Source organism: Salvia splendens, chromosome 1 (genome assembly GCF_004379255.2).
Source record: "Salvia splendens isolate huo1 chromosome 1, SspV2, whole genome shotgun sequence".
NCBI classification, from domain to species: Eukaryota; Viridiplantae; Streptophyta; class Magnoliopsida; order Lamiales; family Lamiaceae; genus Salvia; species Salvia splendens.
The window spans coordinates 44,389,471-44,413,370 of NC_056032.1; the positions used below are offsets into that span (position 1 = coordinate 44,389,471).

Consider the following 23,900-nt stretch of genomic DNA (forward strand, 5'->3'; position numbering starts at 1 on the left):
CATATGTTAGTAAAGGAGAGAGGAAATAATTCTATCAACCCACTGAAAATTGTTCAGCGTGATATAAAAATTAAATTGAACTTCAAAAAGCATCCATTGTATGCAACAAGCTTTTGCTCCCACGAGATTGGGGAAGAATTTTTTACAACAAAATTTCAAGAAATGGAGGCTTACAGTTTGCAACAACAATTTATCACTTCTTCTTGCGTGGAGTCGTATCATACGGCGGAAGAGGGACGCCAAACACCCAGTCAAGCACGTTGAGGTACTTTGACCGGAAGACGTCTCTCTCCATGGCATAACAGTGCATGATAATTGCTGTTGATATACTAAAGACCAAGACATCGGCTCTTTTGAATCTTTTCGAGTGAGGCAAGTACCCTGCATCAGCCATGCACGTGAAGAAGCTCTCGATTGCTCGTGCGAGGCAGTACAGGGATATCTCGATCCTTCTGCTCTTTTTCTCAATTGCTAGAGCTAGACCAGTTGGAAACTGTTACAAATAAAATGCTCAGTGCAAGAAAAGCTCACTCACTTTGAGAACTGTACTTGCTCGAATGAAAATTTACCGTTCCCACTGCCACCATGGGAATGTTACATCTCTTAAAGATCCTAAAAAGGAAGCATGTCCATATCCTGAGTGGAGATATCGTAACACGACAATCAACAATTATAGCACAAAACTAATTAAACAAAATTAAAAGAAAGAGGGGATTATCCAATGGAAAGTTCTGTATAATTTGAAATTGGCATTTGTCTGAAAAGAGTGGACGACATCAAATTTCAACATGAATTCATTGCTTACCAAGCAGATGAACAGTACATTGAGAGAAACAAGCTTGACCTGGCTGTACCAAGAATACCTTTCCATAAAATATTGTGAGGCCTGGAAAATTTTTAATCATAAGATATATCAGCAATAGTTTTTAAAAGTATCCATGCTTTTACACACACACACAAGATCGACAAATTGAAGAAGTTACTAAAAACTACACAGAAGATCGACATAGTATACACTAGGTAATAAGGGAGGTATAGCTTCGTGATACATCAGGCAGAAATATAGAGTGGAGAAATTACATATTCTAATTGAAAATATAAATACTACTCGTATAATGTAGGCTGTAGCCAACGTATTATAAAGTTCGTAATAATATAGTTAGGAAACCAGTTAGTTCAGCTAATATGAAAATTTGTCTCTGTATAGTCTAATGATAACACGTTAACACGGTTTCCAGGAAAGGGATTTGAAATTGAGCTGTTCGGGTTTTTAACATAAAGCAACATGATTTTCAAAGGCTAGAATAAGATGGCACATTATATGATATGTCCGTTGGGCAATCAGAGCATGTATTGTATATAATGGCAAGGTTTACCAAAACATTTTCCATGTTAATTTTATTATTTTTTATTAAACTCAGGCAAGCAGTTTAGTCATCTGATTACTAGAGCATACATGTTTTTATTCTTGAGGACTACTTGAACAAATAGGCACTCAGATAGAAGATATTGCAACACATGACTGATTCCAAATTAGCCATCAAATAAATTACATATCGAAGAGCACGCATGCTTTTCATTATTGGAGACTACTTGAGCAAACAGGCACTCAGACAGAAGAAATTCCTACACATGACTGAATCTAAATTAGCCATCAAATGAATTATATATCAAAGAGAAGCTAAAAAAAGAAGAAGAATAACCTTTTCAAGAGACCTTGACGATGCACAATTAGGGCGGGTATCAGATAGACTGGGAGATAAACTGGTACTGCTCTTTTATAAGCTTGGAGAAGAAAGGAAAAGAAATGTGATCCACATGCTTGGTTCCCATGGACAATCTGAAGAAAAAAATATCTTAGAAATAAATCGATGCAAGAAACAAGTATTAGCATGGAAGTATGAAGTATAGCCATGTTTTGATGAAAACATGCAAAACTCATTTTTCATGGGGACACTCTCAACAAATCTTGCAGAATGCCTGTGATTATGGACCCTTTTCTTTCAAGAGTAAACTAGGTCGGTAAGATTTACAGAAATGAATGGATGTGTGTGTGTGCGGACACGCGTGCATTTGAAGGACCCAATATTCAAAAGGGTTCTAGAAAAGGTGTATGCTAAATTAAGGTAGTTTGAACCTACCGAGCAAGGTATTTTCATTTGTGGATCTAGTTTGACATCAACACCATTGGACTTGTAGTATTTCTCTATTGCATCCAAATTTGTGAATGGTAGACCACATGCAATATCTCTAACACCGTTCAGGATGACAGGTGCCTTTGCCCCATGCTTATTCAGAAACGATTTATAAGATTGGGGCAAACTATCTTGCTTCAGAATGTAAGCTGACCTGAAAAAGAATACCCCATATATTAGTATATCAATAGGAAAATGAACTAACTTGTAGTATAATTAAGGACATCAGATCATGTCCTGGGATGAGGTCTTCTAATATACGAAGTGGAATTTTCAGCTTTAAAAACCTCTAGGTTTTTCAGAGAATCAACATTGTCATGGCAGATCAACTGGATCACCATGAAAAGAAAATCTCGAAAGGTCTTTCAGATTGTCATACAAAACAGGTCTAGAAGCAAAGCATAATTTAACCACAGTCACAAATATCGTAAATGTCATAAACTCAATTATTTGATTAAATAATTTTTTTCAGACATGCTTCTACTTCAATTTTAAACTTCTCAGCTCTTATATTTTCGGTCGAACTTACATATTACTATGGCGAAGGCACCCAGAACTCTGCATTGAAATAGTTAAGATGTGCTCATTATACCCTCTTCACCTTTGACATTAACTAGCAACCTCAATCATTCTAATAAACCAACTTTGCATGTCAATGTTCCACGATTAACACTCCAAAAGAAGCAGCATATACCGTTCACAGACACCAAAGTGTTAGCAGCTAATTGATCTTGACCCAGTTTTCCAGAATGATTTAAAAAATGATCAAGGTGGGACATATAAAAATACAAATAGAGAACTAACAACTTGACCAGGAACAGAACTTTTGGGTAGGAAATAGAGCCTTACAGAATCTGGGAAGAAGAGAGACACATAAGGAAAATATCTCCATGTGCCCATGTAAGAGGCTTACATATACGACCAAATCTCTTGCTTTTTATCCCACACCGTGAAGCCAAAACAGTGGCACGCATTAGAATGTAAATTGCCAAGCTTGTATGTTGAGTGTTCAACCCAGTAAGCAGCATCGATGGCCCTGCTATTGCACCTGCCAGCAAAGCCCTCCACTTTGCCGTCCTAAATAAATAAGAAATTCCAACAACCAAAGATGCTGAATTAGCACACATATTAAGCATGACATATGAAGGATAATAAACTTGAACTATTTACATAATGTAATGAAGCTTATGAAACCATGCCTTCTGTGACCACCCAAAGCAGCAACAATTTCATCGACAGAAACAAATGTTCCCGCAAATGTACCAAGAAACAGTCCGTATCTTAATGTCTCCTTCAAAGCAATGATTAAATCTGCACTAGCTGTAGTCATTTCTACTTTCCTGAAAAGAAAATTCATATTCACAGAGTGTTGATTAATAAGTAAGTTCCTCAGTTATTTCATGTATGAAACATTACATATGCTAACTAACAAACAAGCAATCATATATCATGTGCGTTAGTTTTTAACTTCAGACATTAATCTTTTATTTAAAACCTTCAAGGAAAACACAATCTAGAATTTCTTGAAATATCAGCCTTAACAGTGCCATGCATAAATTTAAGCCATCTTTATACAATTGATTTCACACGAACATTATAACTTAGTAGGCTCCTAAAGATAGGTGTATTGCAACAATTAATTCAGGTTCCAGAACTTCCACAATAACCTAATTTTAGGAAAATAAGCGTTAATGCAACAAGGCAAATAAAACTCAAACTCCACTAGTGTAAGCAGAATACAACAACCTAAATGAAAGGATACTAATTCAGATCTATCCAAAAATTGCGAAGCAAATTCAATCAATTAACAAAGCAAAGCTCGAAAACACTACCTAGATGAGGGGAGCATTTGCCGGCGGCGGAGGCGAGTGAGCAGAGCGAAAATTGCGAGTCCGCCTTTGAGTCCGGCGCCGATAGCGAATCCTTTAACGGAAGCCGTGTAGACTCTCCACAGCTTATCGTAGTCCTGAACCGGATAGGAGTCGAAGCTCAGCAGAGAGCACGACGACGAAGATGATGGCAGGCTCGAGCTCGACGATCTCCGCCTACAGCACTCGGCGCAATCGCTGGAGCCGCACGTGCAATCCGCCGCCGCATCGGCGGAGCTGTATTCCCCTCCTCCGTCGCCGGATTCCACCATCTCCGTCGCACTCGAGTGTTAGAGAGAGAGAGATTGGGAATATCGAGCCAATAGCGAGGGGTTCACAGTTGAACGTTGTTTAAAAGAAGCTGCTTTGGGACTTAATTTAGTTTTAACTTTAGAAAAACTTAACTTATTGGTAAAATTAATTTTTGAACATATGAAAGCGTGCAAGATATATAATGATTAAATAATTAAATTAAAAAAAAAGAGATGCTTATTTGTTGGAACTATATTCAAATTCACAATTCTTTATCTGAGAATAAAATGATTCGGACATATACTAGAATTAAGAACTAATCTAAATTGTGATGTTACCTTTCAACAAAATGTCAAAACTATTCTTTCTAGTAATAGAAATTTTAGTTATGGTTTTATGGACCATTTATTGTGGGTATGGTGTGGTGGGCAGCTAGCGTGTGGTACTAAAAGTCTGTACACATCACTAATTTTTACAATAATAATTATTGAACTAAGTTAATAATAGAAAAATTAAACTAAATTACATAACACAACATTTATATTACTACTATTACTATATATATAGTACTATTACTAGTTTCATCATAAAATAATACGCAACATTTATTATATAACTTAATCGTTTATTTTAGGTACAAAAATATTAGAAAATTATTTTAGTGAGTTAAGTGAAGAAAAATAGTAGTAATAATTATTATAGTAAAAAAGTTTAAAAGTATTTAAAAAAAAGTGATTCTACTATAGTGAAACAATAAGAATATTTCTTTTCAGACAACGATTAATAATATTTTACTCTATATTTCAATTTACCAAGTATATTTTATTTATCAAAAAGTTATATTTTTCGGCATATAAAATTCATAATTGTATTTTTTTCACACTATATCATTATTTTAGTGTGAATTCATATTTTATTGTATTTTTTGTTGTTAAATGGATCGGGAACCATAAGAGAAACTTTTTGGGCCTAAATAGAGCCCAAAAATATTGCAACAGTAATCAACGGAAGCAGAGAAAGAGAATGACACGAAAAACACTCACAAGTTCAAAAAATTGAACGGTGATCTTCATTCCTTCGAAATCAATACGAGATAAATCTTCACAAATCTAATTAATCGAGAATTAGCAATGAGATTTTGCAGAAATCGCGTGAAGCACAGCCATTTCAGGACGCAAAAGGTCAGAGAAATTTGAGGAAGATGGGATAGATGAACAGAACTAAGAAGTAAAAGAGGATTAAAATTCCGATCGAATGCCTTAACTTCTTCAGCTTCTGTTTCTCCTTCACCAAATCGATCATCAACTTCTCGATCTTCGATTCGTTCTGAAATCAATAAATTCTCAATCAGCTCCTATTTTCACTCCGGTGTGAGATACTATAACACATTTCGCATCAAATCCAAACACAAACAGACTAGATTCGTATATCAACAGCTATCGTGTTTTGAAAATGAATCTCAATCGATTTTGAATCAGAAGAATACTCATAAATCGAATTGCATTCATTAAAACATCGTTGTGTGTGTGAGAGAGGAAATAGACCTGGAGTTGGGGAACATCGGTGGTTAAAGCTTTTGTGGCGTTTTTGAGGGAAGACAGAAGGATCGCTGCTTTCGCGCAACGAATTGCAGTCTGCGTCTTCAGCTTCTCCGTTTGCAGATCCTCGTCGATCTGCGATTTAAGCTTCTCCGTTTGCAGATCTTCGGCGATCTTCTCCATCTTACTCTTCTACTCTCTCTCTCTCTCTCAAGTTTTGAAGTGAAGCGAGGGAAAATATTTAGGCGGCTTGATATTTAAAGGGCTTAAATACTTTCATTTTTTTTTGAGATTTTATTTTTCCAGTAATTGGGGAAGACAAATAAAAATGTTTGGGTTGGGAGAGTCTCGAACCTAACCTTAGACACCATGGCTCCGAATCACCATGACTTTAGTAGAGTACACAAGAGTAACTTAATTCAAACACAAACAAATAATCGAACATTCTCAATTTGCAAGAATATGTTTAGTGTGGAATCAAATTAATGGTTCACATAAAATTATACTACGCGTTAGATACGATTGGCGGACATAATGGGAAATCGTACACGAATTCAGATTCATGATCTGTGATGTTCTTGATGATTTCTGAAGTATAGAAATCCGTCTTCCAAATGTCAACCTTTCACTAAGAATCTATACTCTTTGTTATCTGTATATAGTAACATTGATGAGAAGAGTTTGTATTGATGCATTTATAGGTTGTACTTGAGGACCACAACCTTATATTTAGAGAACAAGTCCCTAACTTTATTATAACTCTAATTTCACCTATAATAAATTTAAAGTTATCCAAAGTAGTATTTGCACAATAATCCTCATACTTTTATAGACGATCGTTTGACCATGTAAGTTATACTACACAGTACTAACTTAGTAGATCATGTAATCGGGTCAATCAATAAATAGTCAAAAATTTATACATCCCTATATATATCTATATGGATGTATTCATATTCAAATGGTAAATATTGTTCAAAAATAAAACACTTGTAGTCCATTGGATCTTGTGATCTAACGGTTAGATTAATGTCATGTGTCATCTAATAATGTAGATTATTAGTCTAATAATGTAGCTTGCTAAAAATGTGGTAGCATCTTAGACTAATAATGTAGCTTATCAAAACCATCAAATCCAATGATCCAAGTGTTGTGATTTGTGTTGTGTTTGATACTAAAGTGCTGTAAGGACTCTAATATATATATATATATAGGGTTGCGTTAAAGATAGAACCATTCTTAAGTGTAGAACCTAGAACTCTACATATTTTATTCATTGGATGAGGAAAAAATGACGATCAAGATTAAAAATCATACATATTAGACTATGTTTTCACGACATTCCGGACTCAACATGTGAAAAAACTCACATGTTGATGGAAGAATGAATGAAACGAAGAAGAGTCCATGCATGCTTTATTTTTTCACTTATACGCATTCACCCATTAATAATAGTTTTGGTTGTAATGGGAAGTTGTTGTGCAAATCAACACCATTGGATTAAAAGATCTAACGACCTCCGTTTGGCATTTGTTCTACGTTTAAGAATGGTTCTATCTTGATCACAATCCTATATATATATATATATATAGGGTAGTGATCTATGGCAAACACTCCTTAAGCAAATAACTAGAGAACAAATCATAGCCACAAGATCAAAAAAATCAAGGGCTAATATTAATTTTCGAATTTAATGAGATATTAGCTCCCTCAATCACAAATTTACTCCATAATAACAAGTCAGGGGTATTTTGGTCATTGCACAGCGAATTAAATCCAATTTTGAAAATTGAATTCAAACTGTGTCGCGTCTTCTTCTCTCTTCTCCTCTTCTCGTCGCAGTTGGCGGTGTCGCAGAAGAGAGTTTTGGTGGCGACAATGGCGGTTGCCGAAACCGTCTTCGCTCTCATCGGTAGCTCAGCCGCGCAGGAAGGTCCCGCACCGGCATTGGCTTCCGTCGCTCGCCGTCGCCGTCGCCGTAGCCGTAGCTTCGTTCGTCGTCGGCGCGGCGCTCATCACCTGAGTTTTTATTTTCCTTTCTAGGCTATATGGCGAAGTGTGTATGTAATATATATTGATTTGCGGTGTTTGGGGGTTTGGATCAGTTGAATTGCTGTGTTTGGGGTTTTTGAAATTCTTTTTCGGTTTGTAATATTCATTCGACATTTTTATGTGTGACTTCTAACAGTGTGTATCACACTATTAGATATTCATACTGTGCATTTGATGTTAATTAGGATAAGTAGTATAAAATTGTCATTTTCTCCAAATCATATTGCCCGTAAGTTCTTACCAATTTTGATGTTATTATTATATTGATTTCATTACTTATTTTGTTGTTGTTGTTTATACTATAAGAGTGATGTGTTTTGTAAACAAGAGTGAAGTAAAATCACAATAAGAGTGATGTGTTTTGTAAACAAGAGTGAAGTAAAGTCATGCTACGAGTGATGTGTTTTGTGAACAAGAGTGAAGTAAAATCTGAGTAAGAGTGATGTGTTTTGTGAATAAGAGTAAAGTAAAATCTGAGTAAGAGTGATGTGTTTTGTGAACAAGAGTGAAGTAAAATCTGAGTAAGAGTGATGTGTTTTGTGAATAAGAGTGAAGTAAAATCTGAGTAAGAGTGATGTGTCTTGTAAACAAGAGTGAAGTAAAATCTGAGTAAGAGTGATGTGTCTTGTGAACAAGAGTGAAGTAAAATCTGAGTAAGAGTGATGTGTTTTGTGAACAAGAGTGAAGTAAAACCTGAGTAAGAGTGATGTGTTTTATGAACAAGAGTGAAGTAAAACCTGAGTAAGAGTGATGTGTTTTGTGAACAAGAGTGAAGTAAAATCTGAGTAAGAGTGATGTGTTTTGTGAAAAAGAGTGAAGTAAAATCTAAGTAAGAGTGATGTGTTTTGTGAACAAGAGTGAAGTACAATCATGCTAAGAGTGATGTGTTTTGTAAACAAGAGTGAAGTAAAATCATGCTAAGAGTGATGTATTTTGTTACCGGGTTAAAGACATTGAAAAATGCCGTTCAAGGATGTAATTGAACGCACATCGTGCATCACAAATTCAATTTGACAATCACTCCAACAGTTCACCTCTGTTTCTTGAAACACAATTTTTTATTTAAAATTTTCTGAAATCATACCATATACATATCACACTAACATATTTCCATTCTTTGGAGAAAATTCATATGTTTTTTTTTAATGTAAGAAACTACTACTATGAATCAACATCCAGCTGCACCGAATCCCAGCTTCCCTCCGGCGACATCATACACCACTTCAAATGTCAATTGCTGCGTGTTTCCGAAGATTCCGGTGTCTGTGGCGTCTCCGTTTCCGGCGAAAGCAAGGCACGCCACCGTGGAGCAAACCGATATCAGTATCCCCGACGGGATGAGGTCGATCTTCACTCCGCCGCCGAATGCGAACGACACGGTGGGGATTGTGACGGTCGTGTAGTTGGAGAAGTCGAAGCTCGTGTCCAAGATGGAGTACGCCGGCGCCGCCGGGTAATTCTTCATCCCGTCGCCGGAGAGGAAGTGGAGTCGTGCTCCGTCACCTCCTTTGAGAGAGAGCATACTGTGTCTACGAGAATGGTGTGTGTATATGCAGGAATGGTGTGTGTGTTTGATTTCCCAAAATGTCCCTATGCAATTTGTATGAGTTAAAAATGTATGCTTATTTTAGTCATTGGATTAAGATAATGTGTGGCTGAGATTTGTTCTCTAGTTATACACTTAAGATTAGTTATACCTTGATCACTACCCTATATATATATATATATATAATCTTTAGCCGATTATGTTGGACCATATTAAAATGTTTCAACAACAAAACTATAAACAACGAGGCTATATATCAACACCAAGTAATGTGTCAAGTTTTATCAAACCGATCATGGTGAAAATCAGAGGTGAAATGTGAAGAGATGGATCAAGAAATGATAGAACTCTATGGAAGGAGATGAAGAACATATTTTCATATTTACAGAGGAAAACTACCGATTTCTGTTGCATGGGAAGAAGAAGAGATGGAGAGAATAGCAAATCTTTATTGACTACATTGTGAAAGTGTTTTCAAACTACACCAAGCTATGCCTTATATAGGCTTACATCAAACTAACTAACTAACTAACTAACAACTCTAACTAACTAACTAACTAACTCTAATAGCCCCCCTCAAGATGGAAGTAAGACAATTGCTACCATCTTGACAACAAAACAACAAACCAAACATGATAAAATGATATTTCGTAAATGGTAAAAGGATATTCTGAAACAGATTCAATGACAAAGTGAACTTGAACTTGATCTTCATGCATGGACTCAAACTTCACAAGCTAACGGCTAGGATAAGTTGGGCTCTGTCCTTCACTCGAACAATCACCTCTTCACTTCAATCATCATCTCGAAGCTTCTACAGATGATCAGCTTCTCGGGGTTGCATGCTCTTGCTTGCTCATTGTGGTAGGATTGCATGCTCTCTTGCTTGCTCAAGCTGTGCTCTCTTGCTTGCTCAAGCTGTAATCTCCACATAACCGAATCAAACCTCAGAAATATCCGATACAATTGGAGAAAAAAAATTGATCGGCTGAAATCAAACGCCGAAGAGAGAAAGATCGAACCGATTCAAAATGAGAAGAAATATATCATGAACACGGAGATTCACTTGAGAAGGGGAAAAAACGAAACAGATCGTGAACACGGAGATTCACTTGAGAAGAGAAAAAAACGAAACAGATCGTGAACATGGAGATTCACTTCCGAAACAAATCGTGAACACAGAGATTTACTTGAGAAAAACTGAAATAGATCGTGAATACAGAGATTCACTTGAGAAAAACTATGAGAAAGCCTAGTTCAATCTGCGATAGAGAAAAAACAACCGAATTCAATCGGTGATTTGAGAGGATAAGAACCGAATTCAATCGGTGAGAAATTGCGGTGAGAGGCACCGGTGAAAAAAAATGAAATCCGACGAGAAATTGCGGATCCAAAAAAAATTTGAAGAACTCCGTCGAAGTCGGATGTGGCGGAGATGAAGCACGCAGCGGAAGATTTTTCGCTCTGATACCATGTTAAGTTTTATCAAACCGATTATGGTGAAAATCAGAGGTGAAATGTGAAGAGATGGATGAAGAAATGATAGAACTCCATGGAAGGAGATGAAGAACATATTTACATATTTACAGAGAAAAACTACCAATTTTTATTGCATGGGAAGAAGAAGAGATGTAGAGAATAGAAAATCTTTATTGACTACATTGTAAAAGTATTTTCAAACTACACCAAGCTATGCCGGCTTACATCAAACTAACTAACACCTCTAACTAACTAACTCTAATATAATGCAACTCGAAACAAAAAAAACCAATGTCAGAGTGACACGAGAGAGGAAGATTAGCCGATTATGTAGGCGACGTCGTTGACGCTGAAATTGCCGAAACAAAAAAACAGTCAGAATGACATGATATTTACATGGTGCTTGCAAAAATAGACATCGTTTTAAGAGAGGAAAATACATTTATTGTTTTTCCAATTAAACCCAGAATCCAAAGCTGTGGATACCCAATTTTCTTGAGTTGATACAAAAAATATAATTAACCGATTATAATTAACCATAATTTCGGAACAATCTCTCAATTAGAAATGTCACTCTTACTTAGACTTTTGCTACTTTAAAATAATCATTATTGGGCAATTATCGGTGATTACAATGTTCGCTAAAGCTCATCGTGCTACGTGGAATTTGAAATTAATAATACACCAATTAATCCCAACAACAATCACCTAACTACTTAGACTATTTATAAACATATCATCACATCATGATCTTGACTTTATCCATTAGATGAAAATCATAATAAAGTAACAACAAATTAAGTAGTTTTAGATCGATAATTAAGCTCACATTAAATTAAGCTTCTAACAAAAGGCTAAGCCCATCAATAATTAAACTATCCAAGTTGACGTTCAAAGATATTATTATTAACACAGTACAACGTTGAATAACTTAGTTTAGATCGAATGAAAATTTTAAACAAATAACTAATTAAACTAGTGGTTAAAACATAAAAGTAAGATCATTTTACAAAATAGTGTATAGAAATAGTAAATGCATTAAAACGACTATGTTTTACTATCATTTATGCAGGAATATTTATGATATTAAATTGCAATTTTCATGTGGTATTAAGCGAGCCATAATGACATACAAAAGTCGAAAACACAATATGGGATATTTTTTGTTAAATTTTTATATATATCTACTTTAACTGATAATATTAATGATTTTTAAAAAAAATAAAAAGAATTTGGAGTCTAGTATATATATTTTTTTGTATATTTGTATCTTCTGGAGTTATATAACTCTATTCGCAGATAACATTGCTCTCGCCTCTCAATGAGCATGAAAACTTGAAGTTTTGGATCAATAATTTTTCGAGATTCGTTTTTACTCCAACATATGGATTTATTTACGATAACGTTTCTATTAAAAAAAATGACATTTTAGAGCATCCCCAACGCTTGGGGCCGGGCCGCAATGAGCGAGTCCTGGCCCGGGCCTTGCATTAAACGTCGACGACTTACGGCCTGGGACCGTCCCGAGGACGCAGTTGCATCCCGCGGCCGCGCCCGCGGTCCGGCCCGGCTCAAGGTTAACGACGCTTGTGCCGCAATGAGCGAGTCCCGGCACGGCGTTAGATGTCTTCGGGCCGGGCCGCAAGTCCCCTCGATTTTAATTTTTTTTTTTAATTTTGTTTGCCTATTTATACACTTGTTGTGTTCCATTCTACCACTCTTCCAAACAAACTCACTTTCATTCCTCTTGTATTCCAATATTTCCGGTTTCTATGGATTGATTTAACAGCGACCAACGACAGATGGACGATTTCTTCAACGCCAACAACTGGCACGTGTCGCCGATGCCCGACCCAAATGCAACGCCTAGTCCGGGGTTACCTACCAACATGGAAATAACATCGCCAGTTAACACTGATGAGTACGACATCTGTGATATGGAGCCTGCTGAAGGAATGGGCAAGGGCAAGGTTGCGGATGAGGAGGGGTCGAAGAAGTATAGTCCGCAGGAGACAATGTGGCTGGCCAAGAACTTCGTCGACGTCTCCAAGGACGCTATCATCGGCAACCAGAAGAGCGGCAAAGTGTTTTGGCAGCGGATTGCAGAGAAGTACAAAGCTGGTCGACCTAGAGGGTCGTTCGAGCGTAGCTACGTGAAGCTACGCAAGCATTGGAGTCGGGTCCAGAAGGAGATGAACAAGTGGAATGGCAAGTGGACTAACGTAGTCCGGATGTGGTCGAGCGGGCACATCGAGATGGACCTCGTGGAGAAGGCCAAGGCGGATTTTTTCGCTGACGGGAAGAGGCACTTCAAGTACTTCGACGTTTGGAAGCTTGTCGAGAAGAGCCCGAAGTACACCGATGGGGCAGAACCGACGGCAAGTGGGGCGCCGAAGAGAACCAAAGTTTCCGCCGCCGGATAGTACTCTTCGAGCGAATGAGGTCCGCCAATCGACCTCAACGTAACAGACGACATCTTCCTCTCATCCCCTGTTACTCAAAGCCGCCCGATGGGCACAAAGGCGGCAAAGAGGAAAGCGGAGGGGAAGGTAACTGCGAGCTACTCCGCTATGCCGCCGCCGCCGCCCAATCCTTCCATGGATAAGATATCCGACTCTATGTCGGATATGAGTATTACGTTGCGGATGGGCCAGCTGACGGAGTTAACATCGAGGGATACCTCGACAATGTCGGAGTTCGAGCTCGAGTTGCACCATGAGATGATCGGATACCTTCGCGCATAAATGAAGAAGAAGTAGTTTTTTTAAATTTCTAGGATTTGTAATTTTCTTAATTTTCTTTATTTTCTATTTTTCGACTGAACAATGAATTTTCTCGGTTTTAATTGTTCAACGTATTCTATTTTACGAGTAAAATAGGTTATAGTTGTAAATAATGCAATTTAATAGTTGTGGCCCGAGTTGGGGCCTGCAGTGTTAGAGGAGTTATGACCTGGGACTTAAATTTAAGGAAATGATGAAGTGGAGATGACTTGGGGCTTAATTTGGGATGGGGTTGGGATGCTCTTACGTATGTAATGTCGTACCTCGAAAAATTAATTTGCATTAAATTACACACGACACTATTATTGCCTTTTGTACTCAATTTATCCCGAATATATGAAATAAATGTGTATAAAATACAGTTTAATAAATTAAGATGAGATTGTGGAAAAAGTACATAATATGAATAGGCCGTAGTATATATATAATTTGGTTTGAAGAGCTTATTCATTTTAAATAAAATTTTCACATATTTTAAATCAAATTAAATCTGTTATCCCAATCTTCTTTTTGAAGAAATGCATATAATTTTCTACACGGTTTTGGGGAAAAAATGAATTATAGAAGAAAAGGAGAAGATAAAACAATTATTTGCATAATTATAGCCAAATCTTCTAAAATCAAATGCAATTTTAATTATCTAAATTTTATTAGTGAAATTATACATTTATACGTACAACATATTCTCTGTTCAGTTTCAGACACTGCAAACCTCTCTCTCAAATACGCACACACACACACACACATGTCGACTCTATGCGTTCCATCCCAAGTTCCCCCTGTTGCCGAAGACTGTGAGCAGCTGCACAAGGCATTCTCAGGTTTGATTCCATCAGAGCGTTTCTCTGTTATCGGATTGGACGATTAATTATTTCTTAATCGGATCATTTGATTGTTTTTCTCTCTCGCCTGAATCCAATTCGATGTGTAGCTTTGATCTACGATGATCTGTTTAGATTGAGGAATGTATGTATGTTTTGATGAGTTTCTGTTGTTTTTTATGAATATGTGAGAGTTGATCAGCTAGCGATCAGTGATAATTGTTGATTAAATCCAGAATTGTTTGATTTTACATTTGATGGAGAAGGGAAGGGGAAGAAGTTTAGAAACGCATCTGATGACAGATTGATATATCATTAGAGTTTATTTGATGCTTGACCGATCTTAGGCTGATTGGTGATGAGAATTTTGTAGATCCTCCCCCGATTTTGTAGGCTGATGATCGTTGATGATTGTTGTTTTTTATACCTCAATTGGAAGGAAGGTTGTGACGATCTGACGTTGTTCTGTGTGATCGTATGTTGATCTTTTCGACTTATCGACTATTTGTAGGCCGATCAATGATGAAAATTTTGTTTGGACCTCAATTGGAAGGAGGAATGAGATAGATCTAACGTTGTTTTTTTTGTGACTGTTGATCTTTTCTGACTTGTCGATTATGTTTAGGCCTATCACTGATGAAAGTTTGTTTTGACCTCAATTGGAATAGAGAATGTGATAGATCTAACGTTGTTATGTGTGATCGTATGTTGATTCTTTCGACTTGTCAATTAGTTGTTGGCCGATCACCTCATGAAAATTTTGTTTAGACCTCATTTGGAAGGAGGAATGTGATAGATATAATGTTGTTTTGTGTGGTTTTAATTTGATCTCTTCGACTTATTTGATTTCCTTTTGCATTCATATTTGATCTTGGTTTCTTGTTTGTGCACAAAGATTTCTGATTTATCACGCTAACTTTCCTTTATATGTTGTGGGAACGTACGTGTAGGATGGGGAACCAACGAGGACTTGATCATATCAATTTTGGGCCGTAGAAATGCCAGCCAGCGGAAGCTTATCAGACATTGTTATGCCGAGACTTATGGTGAAGATCTGCTCAAAGCCTTGGACAAGGAACTTTCGAGTGACTTTGAGGTTTGAGTCGAGCATTTTTCATTTCTGTTTCGATTTCTGATTGTTTCTGTTAGGGATTTTGGGTCATCAAGTGTATTAACAGAGTAATCTAAATCTATTTTCTCGTTGCTCGAGTCCAGAGAGTTGTGTTAGTGTCGGTACTGGATCCTCCAGAGCGTGATGCCTACCTAGCTAACGAGGCCACAAAGAAGTGGACAGCGAGCAATCAAGTCCTCGTGGAGATTGCTTGCACGAGGTCACCCAAGCAGTTGAATCTTGCAAAGGAAGCCTACCATGCTCGTTTCAAGAAATCTCTCGAGGAGGATGTTGCTTATCACACGACTGGAGACTTCCGCAAGGTGAAATCTACTGAACTGATCATTCTCAAAATTCAGTGATGAAGTTGTCATATTGACTAAAGATGTGGATATATGGTTCGCTGAACATTTTCAGCTCTTGGTACCCTTAGTGAGTACATACCGTTACAGTGGAGACGAGGTGGACCTCCGTCTTGCTAAATCGGAAGCCAAGATCCTGCACCAGAAGATCGCTGCAAAGGAGTACAGTTGTGACGACGTCATCAGAATCCTGACCACGAGGAGCAAGGCACAGATCAACGCAACGCTCAACCAATACAAGAACGACTTTGGCAACGATGTGAACAAGGTATCTTCATTTCCTAGTTTATAATGCAAGACTATGAAAGAATGGGTGTGTGTGTGATCTTGAGGTTGTCTGTGTCTTGCCAGGATCTGAAAGCTGATCCCAAAGACGAGTTCCTCGCGCTCTTGAGGGCCACTGTGAAGTGTTTGGTCTTCCCCGAGAAGTACTTCGAGAAGGTGCTCCGCCGTGCAATCAACAAGCTAGGGACGGACGAGTGGGCCCTGACCAGGGTCGTCGTGACAAGGGCCGAGGTGGACATGAAGACCATCAAGGAACTGTACGAGAAACGGAGCAGTGTGCCCCTCGACAAAGCCATCGCTAAGGACACCCATGGTGACTATGAGAAGATGTTGCTGACCCTCATCGGAGTTGTCCAAGAATGAGAAATTGGGAAATAGATGAGGTTTGGTCGATGCCTGCGGCTATCTATGCTAATAAAAAGCTTCTTTGAACTTTGTGTATCTTGTTTTAGTTTTCCATGTTTCTGCACTGCTGTTTTTGTTTTGAGCTGATGAATAATGTTGTCGTGATTGCAAACTTTTATTCTGTGGGTGTTTGTGCGTGTGACAAATATGGCAATTCGATTACTTATACTTTCGAAAAGATACATTAGAATACACTCATATATTAACTCTACAAAATGAACTCGTGGTTCAGTTTCTGACAAACTGGTGCATCTTTAGGAAAATATTGGTTCAGTTTCTGACCAAGTGTACGAGATCGAAATTAAGTATAAATTCATTTCACCCATATTATAAATGTCAGCAGCTTAAACAAAGATATCATAACTCAGAATATGAAGACATTTATCTCGTAAATCGAATATTGCTTCTAATGTCTCTTTTTAAGAATTTGAAATAACTTAAACATTTTGACAAGCCATACGCCAATGAAAAGAAATACGGTATTTGAGTATTATACCACATATGATTAAAAACAACAGCACAGATACCTATTGACATGCACAACTCAATTAGCCAACTATGTTTTTTCTGTAAAAAGTTTAGAACATGTTAACCAAACCTAAGACAAACCAAAACCCATATAACACAGGTCGAAAATCATATGAGCAGAGCACAATCCTGCATTTAAATAAGATAACCGAGATGCAAATTAACAAGTGAGGAAAAACATTTCAAGGTTAGACCTAACAAGTTACACCAGAGCAATGCTGCTTTCCCCACCCGGCGGCTTGCGTACGCCTCCAAAATAGTCGCGAGACTCCACTTTGCCATCAGAGAAGATGTTGCTCCCGCTCATCTCCTGCAACTTTGCTGAGCTCAGTGGCTTCTCGGCTGATGCAGCTACTCCGTCCCCTTTGAAGATGTCGTTCCCCGAGAGCTCTGAGAATTTCTGGTTAGGTATCTTCTTTGCTGTCTTGAGAGGCACCTCGCTCGAACCACCATTGCCAGCACCCTTTATGAACATTATTTGCAGGCTCAATCAGAAGTTATCAAACTTGTCCATAAATTAAAATTTACATACAGAATGGAGTTGCAAACTTACATTGCCAGAAGCAGTTTCTCCAATTGTTACGCTCTCTCGTAATGCCAAAGCTCGAGCACCCAAGGGGCGGGGCTTAATCTCAGGTGGCGGGGCAAAGATATTGTGGCCACTGAGCTCCTTGTTTTTGGCCTCTGAGAGTTGCTTCTTTAACATTGCTTCAGACTCGCTTTCTAGATTTCCGCTCAGCTCTCGCTGCTTAGCAACTTCAGGCAGAGTGGCTGGTTTCTTGGGAGAAACTGTATCTTCTTCACCAAAAGAGATGTGACTGACTCCCGACAACGCTTGCTAGCATCAAATACCAATTTAAAGATTAGAACTTCACAGCATCAAATTTATTTATAGAATAAGCCAGAAACACCGGAGGAGTTACCTGGTACATACGCAGCCCAGTTTTGTTGGCTGATGTCTCATCGGCTTCATCAGCTTCCGACAATCCGTTTTCCCCTTTGCCTTTGAAAATACCACTGCCAGTCATTTCCTTCATCTTGTAGCCAGAGCATGGCTTCCTATATACCCATCAATGTAGAAGAGTCAAGCTTTCTACCAAAACATGAAAACACACACTCACACACATCCTTTTGGATCTACAGAGAACAAAGCATCTCGATATCAATATCAAATCTAAAATCTTTAAATTTCAATCTAATAAGTCAACTGAATAAGTGGATCATACACTCCACCATCCAACATGTGCCATTAAAAAAGATTAACTGGATTAATTAGAAATTTAGAAAGGGAAAACAACAAAGCTGATCAATGCCTTATGTATTGAAAACAGAAAAGAAACAAGAGATTGTTTCTTCTACTCATTGTTAATAACTGAATCCAAACCATTTATGCTGCTAAAAACCTAATCCTCTTTCTTCCCCTGAAATTGTTGCTAATCAATTGACAACTAAAAAGAAATCGATTGACAAAATTAAATTTCAGACTTGCAAGTCTTTCAATCAGGATGACAATTAACCAAGAACGAAGAATAAAGACAGAGATCTCAAAATTTTGGTTTCATTACTTGACTTAGCAATGATAGCAACTCAGCATAACTCAATTATAACTGACTAACACGCTCAGCTTCAAATTCAATACACCAAATAATAAACTACTAAAAAAATAAATCATGCTTACTTCAGAAATATACCATAAATAGACAAAAATATTTTATTTTATTTTTGAAAAATAAAGCAACGTACATAACAAATGAAAATGAATTTGAAGCTAGATCTCTGACCTCTTATTCAAGTTCTCAACCTCTTCATCAGTAACCTGACCTCCAAATACTACCTTCCTGATCCCATCCGACGGCTGTTTTTTCATCTCAAACAATTCAAAATCGCAAACAAAGCAACATAAAAAATAAAAATAAATAATCAATTCCTCGGCAAATGGCAATTGTACCTGGTGAGAGCGGGTGGAGGAAGGCGGAACCGGCGAGTTTTCCGGCGGATTCTCCGACCACGTGAGCAGATCTGCCGTCGAAGTGTGAGGCTTCCTCACCGGCGTGCTTTTCTCCATTGCTCACGAACAATTTACCGACAAACTCTTCAAAAAAAAGTGAATTCCTCCGCTAAATCGACGGAATCGAACTTCGAGATCTGAAGCTGATGAAATTCTTCCTTAATTACTTGAGATTTCACTGTTGATTTTTGGTTGGGAGCTGCAATGGAAGAGAGCGTTCCTCTCTACTGTTATTTATACTACTCGTCAGTCCCTATTTTCTTCAAGTTTTCTGTTTATTTACGTATTTATTTCACGAAAAAGACGGAACCGCAGGAGCGACAACTGGAGGGAGGGGACGATTGGGTTTCTTTTGAATTTCATATTCCGCCTCGGATTTATAGGGGACGGCATGTGCTTCGAGTTGGATGGCACGTGACAATGACAGAATAGAAAGCCTTTTTCTGAAATTACCACATTGTCCTTTGGTTTAATTTAGTGGTAGTAGGTATTTTCTAGATGGAGTTTTATTTAATTTCATTTCCATTTTCCTAAAATGGCATTATTTATGGCTATGGTTATGAGAAATTGATTAATTATCTATAAATAACGTGGCATGAAACAATCAAGAACGATGTCTCGATGCAAATTTCATAGTTGTAAGCTTCAACTTTAAGAAATCTTGTTGCCATTATAAAGACAAATTCGATTTGATTGTGTATTTAAAGTATGCCCCACTATGCCTTCTCCTTGGTAAAATTAACTTTTGGGAAAATAAATAAAAATATCAATGTGTACACCCTTTTTCTAAAAAATGTTTTACTATTTAAATTGTTCGATACTAGGAGTATAATGTAACAAAAATATCTTGACTCTCAAATCTGGTTTTTGAATTTTAAATATCGACATGTCCAAGTGAAGAATATGTTACATTGTTACTCCTCAATTAAAATTGCATAGCACTAATCAGTAGTGTCATGACTCATGAGTCATAAATGCTTGTTTAATCACGTTTTCTATAAACTAATTTGAGATATTTTTATTACGAAAGATGAGTATCAAAATATATGACTCGAACATTACGTCATCTTTTAAAGAAAAAAATTATTTACTCTTTTAAAGGTGCTTTTGACTAATATTACTAGGCAAATGAGTGAAGCTTAAATAATAAACATTTGATTTACATAAGAGATCAATTAACTTGTAATTATGATTAGCTCGAGAAAGCCTAAATCGTCTCATATTCTTTTGTACACACTTCATTAATCAAATGCAAAGTCTTACCTAAACCTTATAAAAAATAAATGAATGTAATTGGTTTACTATGTAAATTGAATGAGTTTTAGTAAAATAAATTTATTGCGATTAATTTCGAGTGAAAGAAGGAAGCATCCAATGCGATAATACGTCTCATCATAATGACTTTATTTCGAGGAGATTTAATATCAAGTAGTACAAAAAAATTTAATCCTTTCTGTTTTTTTAGGAAATCACACCTACTAATTCGTAATTTAGCAGGAAAGTAATTAAATACTTAATTAATTATAATCTGAAAAGGGCAAATACGTCCCGTATAATATTTGAAAACTTGTATAGGCTGACGTGGATGTAAAGTTTCCGTTGTGAGTGAGAGAATTATTGTTGCTCGCTTCTCCGCTACTATTGCGGTATAAGAAAAACGAATTTTCAAATTAAATATAGCCCCTTCTTCCTCCTTTTGTCAAAACACTGTCAAATTAATTGTACTGGTTTTTTAATATTCTAAGTAGGGCTATTAATATGGATATCGGGAATTGGATATTCGATATCTGAATCCGAAATATCGGGTAATTGGATACTCAATACCCGATTTTTTGGGTTTTCGGATCGGGTTCGGGTATATGATTTTTGGATTATTGGGTATTAGGTAACATGATATCCGATCGGGTATACCTGAATTACTCGATTTTTTAAATTTCTTTTAAATTTAATAAATTATGTATCTATTTTACTATTTTAAAAATCAAATGTACTCTCGAAATCCTTCACTCTTAAGTCACCTTTAGGGTTAAGGTATGAATTGTGAAGTTTATTATGGATGAATGATATGAATTTTTTGTTTATAATAATTTGTATTAGTTTTTTTTAATCTTAAACTCGAACTACTTCAAGTTTGTACCAAATTCGAACTACAAGTTTGTATTTCTAAAATTTTGTAGTTAATTTTCTTTAAAAAATAATTGAAAAAATATTAATAAATCCACAATCGAGACTTGATATCCGTTTTTTCATGACTGGATACCTGAGTAGGGTATCTGGGTACCCGAAATTATTTTTGGATCATGTATTGGGTATTAAATTTTGGGAAATTCGGGATCGGGTACCCGAAATTTTCGGATCGGGTATCTGCGGGTACCCAATTTGACAGGCCTAATTCTAAGCAAGTTCATTTATTAAAAAGACAAGGGTAAGCAAAATATTTGCAATCCAAATAAGTGAATTGAATTAAATTGAAGCAAATCAAAGAATGGTTCGGGTTTTCAAACTTTCGGATCTAATTTATATTTATTCAAAATTCAGACTTCTGGTATGATGCGGTTTGCTTTTTTTTAAACCAAAAAAAATTCCTAGAACGCAAATTATATTTTATATAACACTTTATTTAAATATTGCATTAAATAAAATATATGGAGTAATTTTATGATTCGAACCTATAGAAAATCGAAAATTTTGAATTTTTATTATTGAATGTTTCAGATCGATAGGATTTATATTATCTGAACATTTGAATTTTTCGATCAATTTTAGTTTTGATAAAAAAAAAATAGATCCGAATGCTCACCATAATAAGAACGGTCGTTTGCCGCTAAGCAACAAATTTATCATAAGCCCAATAGACTAGATCACATACTACATAAGAAAACCAACTATAGGTTAAATTTTTTATAGTAAAATTAATGAAATCTCACAATGACACATATATGACAAATGAAGTTATGGGTTTTTATCTCGTCTTTCTTTTTAGGGGAAAAACAAACACAAGTATTTGGAAGCTAATTATATGTATACAATGTATTTGGAAGCTAATTATATGTGTACAATGTATTTGAATATTTCCTTTCGTAGTAGATATTATAGAATGATAATAGCTCCACATACAATGCACTTGAGGTTAAATTGGAAATTAAAAAGTGAATGAACATAAAATTAAATTAGTAAGAGTGAACTACATAAATGGTATCTGATCTTTCACTTTCGCACGCAAATGGTACCTGATCTTTATTTTATATCGTTTTTGGTACCCAGTGACAAAAATAACCCTAGGTACCAAATATGTGTTTTTTTTTATGGAGGATATTTTTGAAAATTTTCATTAAATAATACTACCAAACATGTGATTATTTTTTTCTTCATTTCTTATTTCTTTTTTTTCTTCTTTAGTTTCTTCTTCTTTCTTTTTACTTCATTTTCTTCTTTCTTTTTAGTATTTTATCTTCATTTCTTCTTTCTTTTTCTCCTTAGTTTATATTTCCTCTTTTTTATTCTCTTCTTTTTCTTCTTTCTTTAGAGTGTTTTATACATACATCTAAATGCATTCATAATATAAATCAAGAACAAAACACCTAATTAAATGAATTATTTAAAATAATTAATTCAATTAAATATTTTTCATTGAACTATTTTATACTCATTTTAGGGTTGAAACAACCAATTAAAAGCATTCAACTCTTAATATCATTATGAATAAAACTCACAATTTTGAATTTTTATTAAGACTATATTGATTAGTTATTAATTTAATATAAAATAATTATTATTATTATTATATAATATTATGTGATTCATAATTTAAATAATTATACTATAATTATTTATTAATTACAATTAGTTTTTAGTATTATAACAATAATATTATTACAATAATTAAATATAATTATAACTATAATTATAATTAAGTATACTTGAATGATATTAAAAAATAAATTAATTATTAATCTATAACATCAAAATAATATTAATATTGATTAATAATAATAGTATAAAGAGTGAGAAGAATGAGAGAAGATATTATAATATCACTTTTGGTACTTATTTTTGTGTATACCCAAAATAACCTTAATGACATAAATGGAAAAATGTATTTGTTTAGAGTGCATTTTGGAGTGAAAATTGCATCAGGTATAAAAAATGTGATTTATAGGTATTAAAAACGATATAAAATAAAGATCGGTACCATTTATGTAGTTCGCTCGATTAGTAATTATTATTCGTCACATACAAAAATTGCATATGAAAAGCAATGTTATGGAACATTCTCGACTAGCAGCCTAGCACTGAATTTCGACAAAAGTGCCTATTAATTATTTATCTGACAATTGTAAAAAATGACCACATGAATATTTCCCGAAAGTGCGCAGAAAGATTAAAATTTCATTAAAATACATCTTAGTTAAACTATAGTACTATTAGTCTATTATAGAATTTATTAATCTAATTAGGAACGCTTGTAATCAACAGCTTTAGAATACCACTATTTTTCTACAGCATTAGAATACCACTATTTTTCATTTATGAAGAAGACTATATCAATTATCAATCCTTAAAGTAACGTTCCCACTGAATTAACAAATCACAATTAAAGGTCAAATAGTCATTAAACTCTAAGTTCAACTCTAATATGTGTAGAAAATTAATTGATATTGTGATTC

The 23,900-nt window shown here is 35.7% G+C and overlaps 4 protein-coding genes across 4 annotated transcripts; 1 reads left to right on the forward strand and 3 right to left on the reverse strand.

Moving 5' to 3' along the window:
- Positions 1–49: 49 nt before the first annotated feature.
- On the reverse strand, positions 50–4,438 carry LOC121754606. Its single transcript, XM_042149938.1, has 8 exons — positions 4,028–4,438; positions 3,395–3,535; positions 3,045–3,272; positions 2,142–2,349; positions 1,704–1,840; positions 806–886; positions 570–636; positions 50–493 (listed from the first exon to the last, which is right to left on the reverse strand). The coding sequence occupies exons 1-8, from the start codon at positions 4,333–4,335 to the stop codon at positions 194–196; spliced, it is 1,470 nt and encodes a 489-aa protein (XP_042005872.1). The 5' UTR covers positions 4,336–4,438; the 3' UTR covers positions 50–193.
- A 923-nt stretch (positions 4,439–5,361) lies between these two features.
- Positions 5,362–6,053, reverse strand: LOC121805410. The gene is made up of 2 exons (XM_042205256.1): positions 5,860–6,053; positions 5,362–5,641 (listed from the first exon to the last, which is right to left on the reverse strand). Exons 1-2 carry the CDS (start codon positions 6,034–6,036, stop codon positions 5,498–5,500), a joined length of 321 nt encoding a protein of 106 aa, XP_042061190.1. The 5' UTR covers positions 6,037–6,053; the 3' UTR covers positions 5,362–5,497.
- Positions 6,054–14,403: 8,350 nt separating this feature from the next.
- On the forward strand, positions 14,404–16,815 carry LOC121801441 (annexin D2-like). The gene is made up of 5 exons (XM_042200933.1): positions 14,404–14,534; positions 15,485–15,630; positions 15,750–15,968; positions 16,063–16,275; positions 16,359–16,815. The coding sequence occupies exons 1-5, from the start codon at positions 14,459–14,461 to the stop codon at positions 16,653–16,655; spliced, it is 951 nt and encodes a 316-aa protein (XP_042056867.1). The 5' UTR covers positions 14,404–14,458; the 3' UTR covers positions 16,656–16,815.
- Positions 16,816–17,162: 347 nt separating this feature from the next.
- LOC121801449 lies at positions 17,163–19,569 on the reverse strand. The gene is made up of 5 exons (XM_042200945.1): positions 19,174–19,569; positions 19,007–19,080; positions 18,149–18,284; positions 17,779–18,063; positions 17,163–17,688 (listed from the first exon to the last, which is right to left on the reverse strand). Exons 1-5 carry the CDS (start codon positions 19,288–19,290, stop codon positions 17,428–17,430), a joined length of 873 nt encoding a protein of 290 aa, XP_042056879.1. The 5' UTR covers positions 19,291–19,569; the 3' UTR covers positions 17,163–17,427.
- Between the last annotated feature and the right edge of the window lie 4,331 nt (positions 19,570–23,900).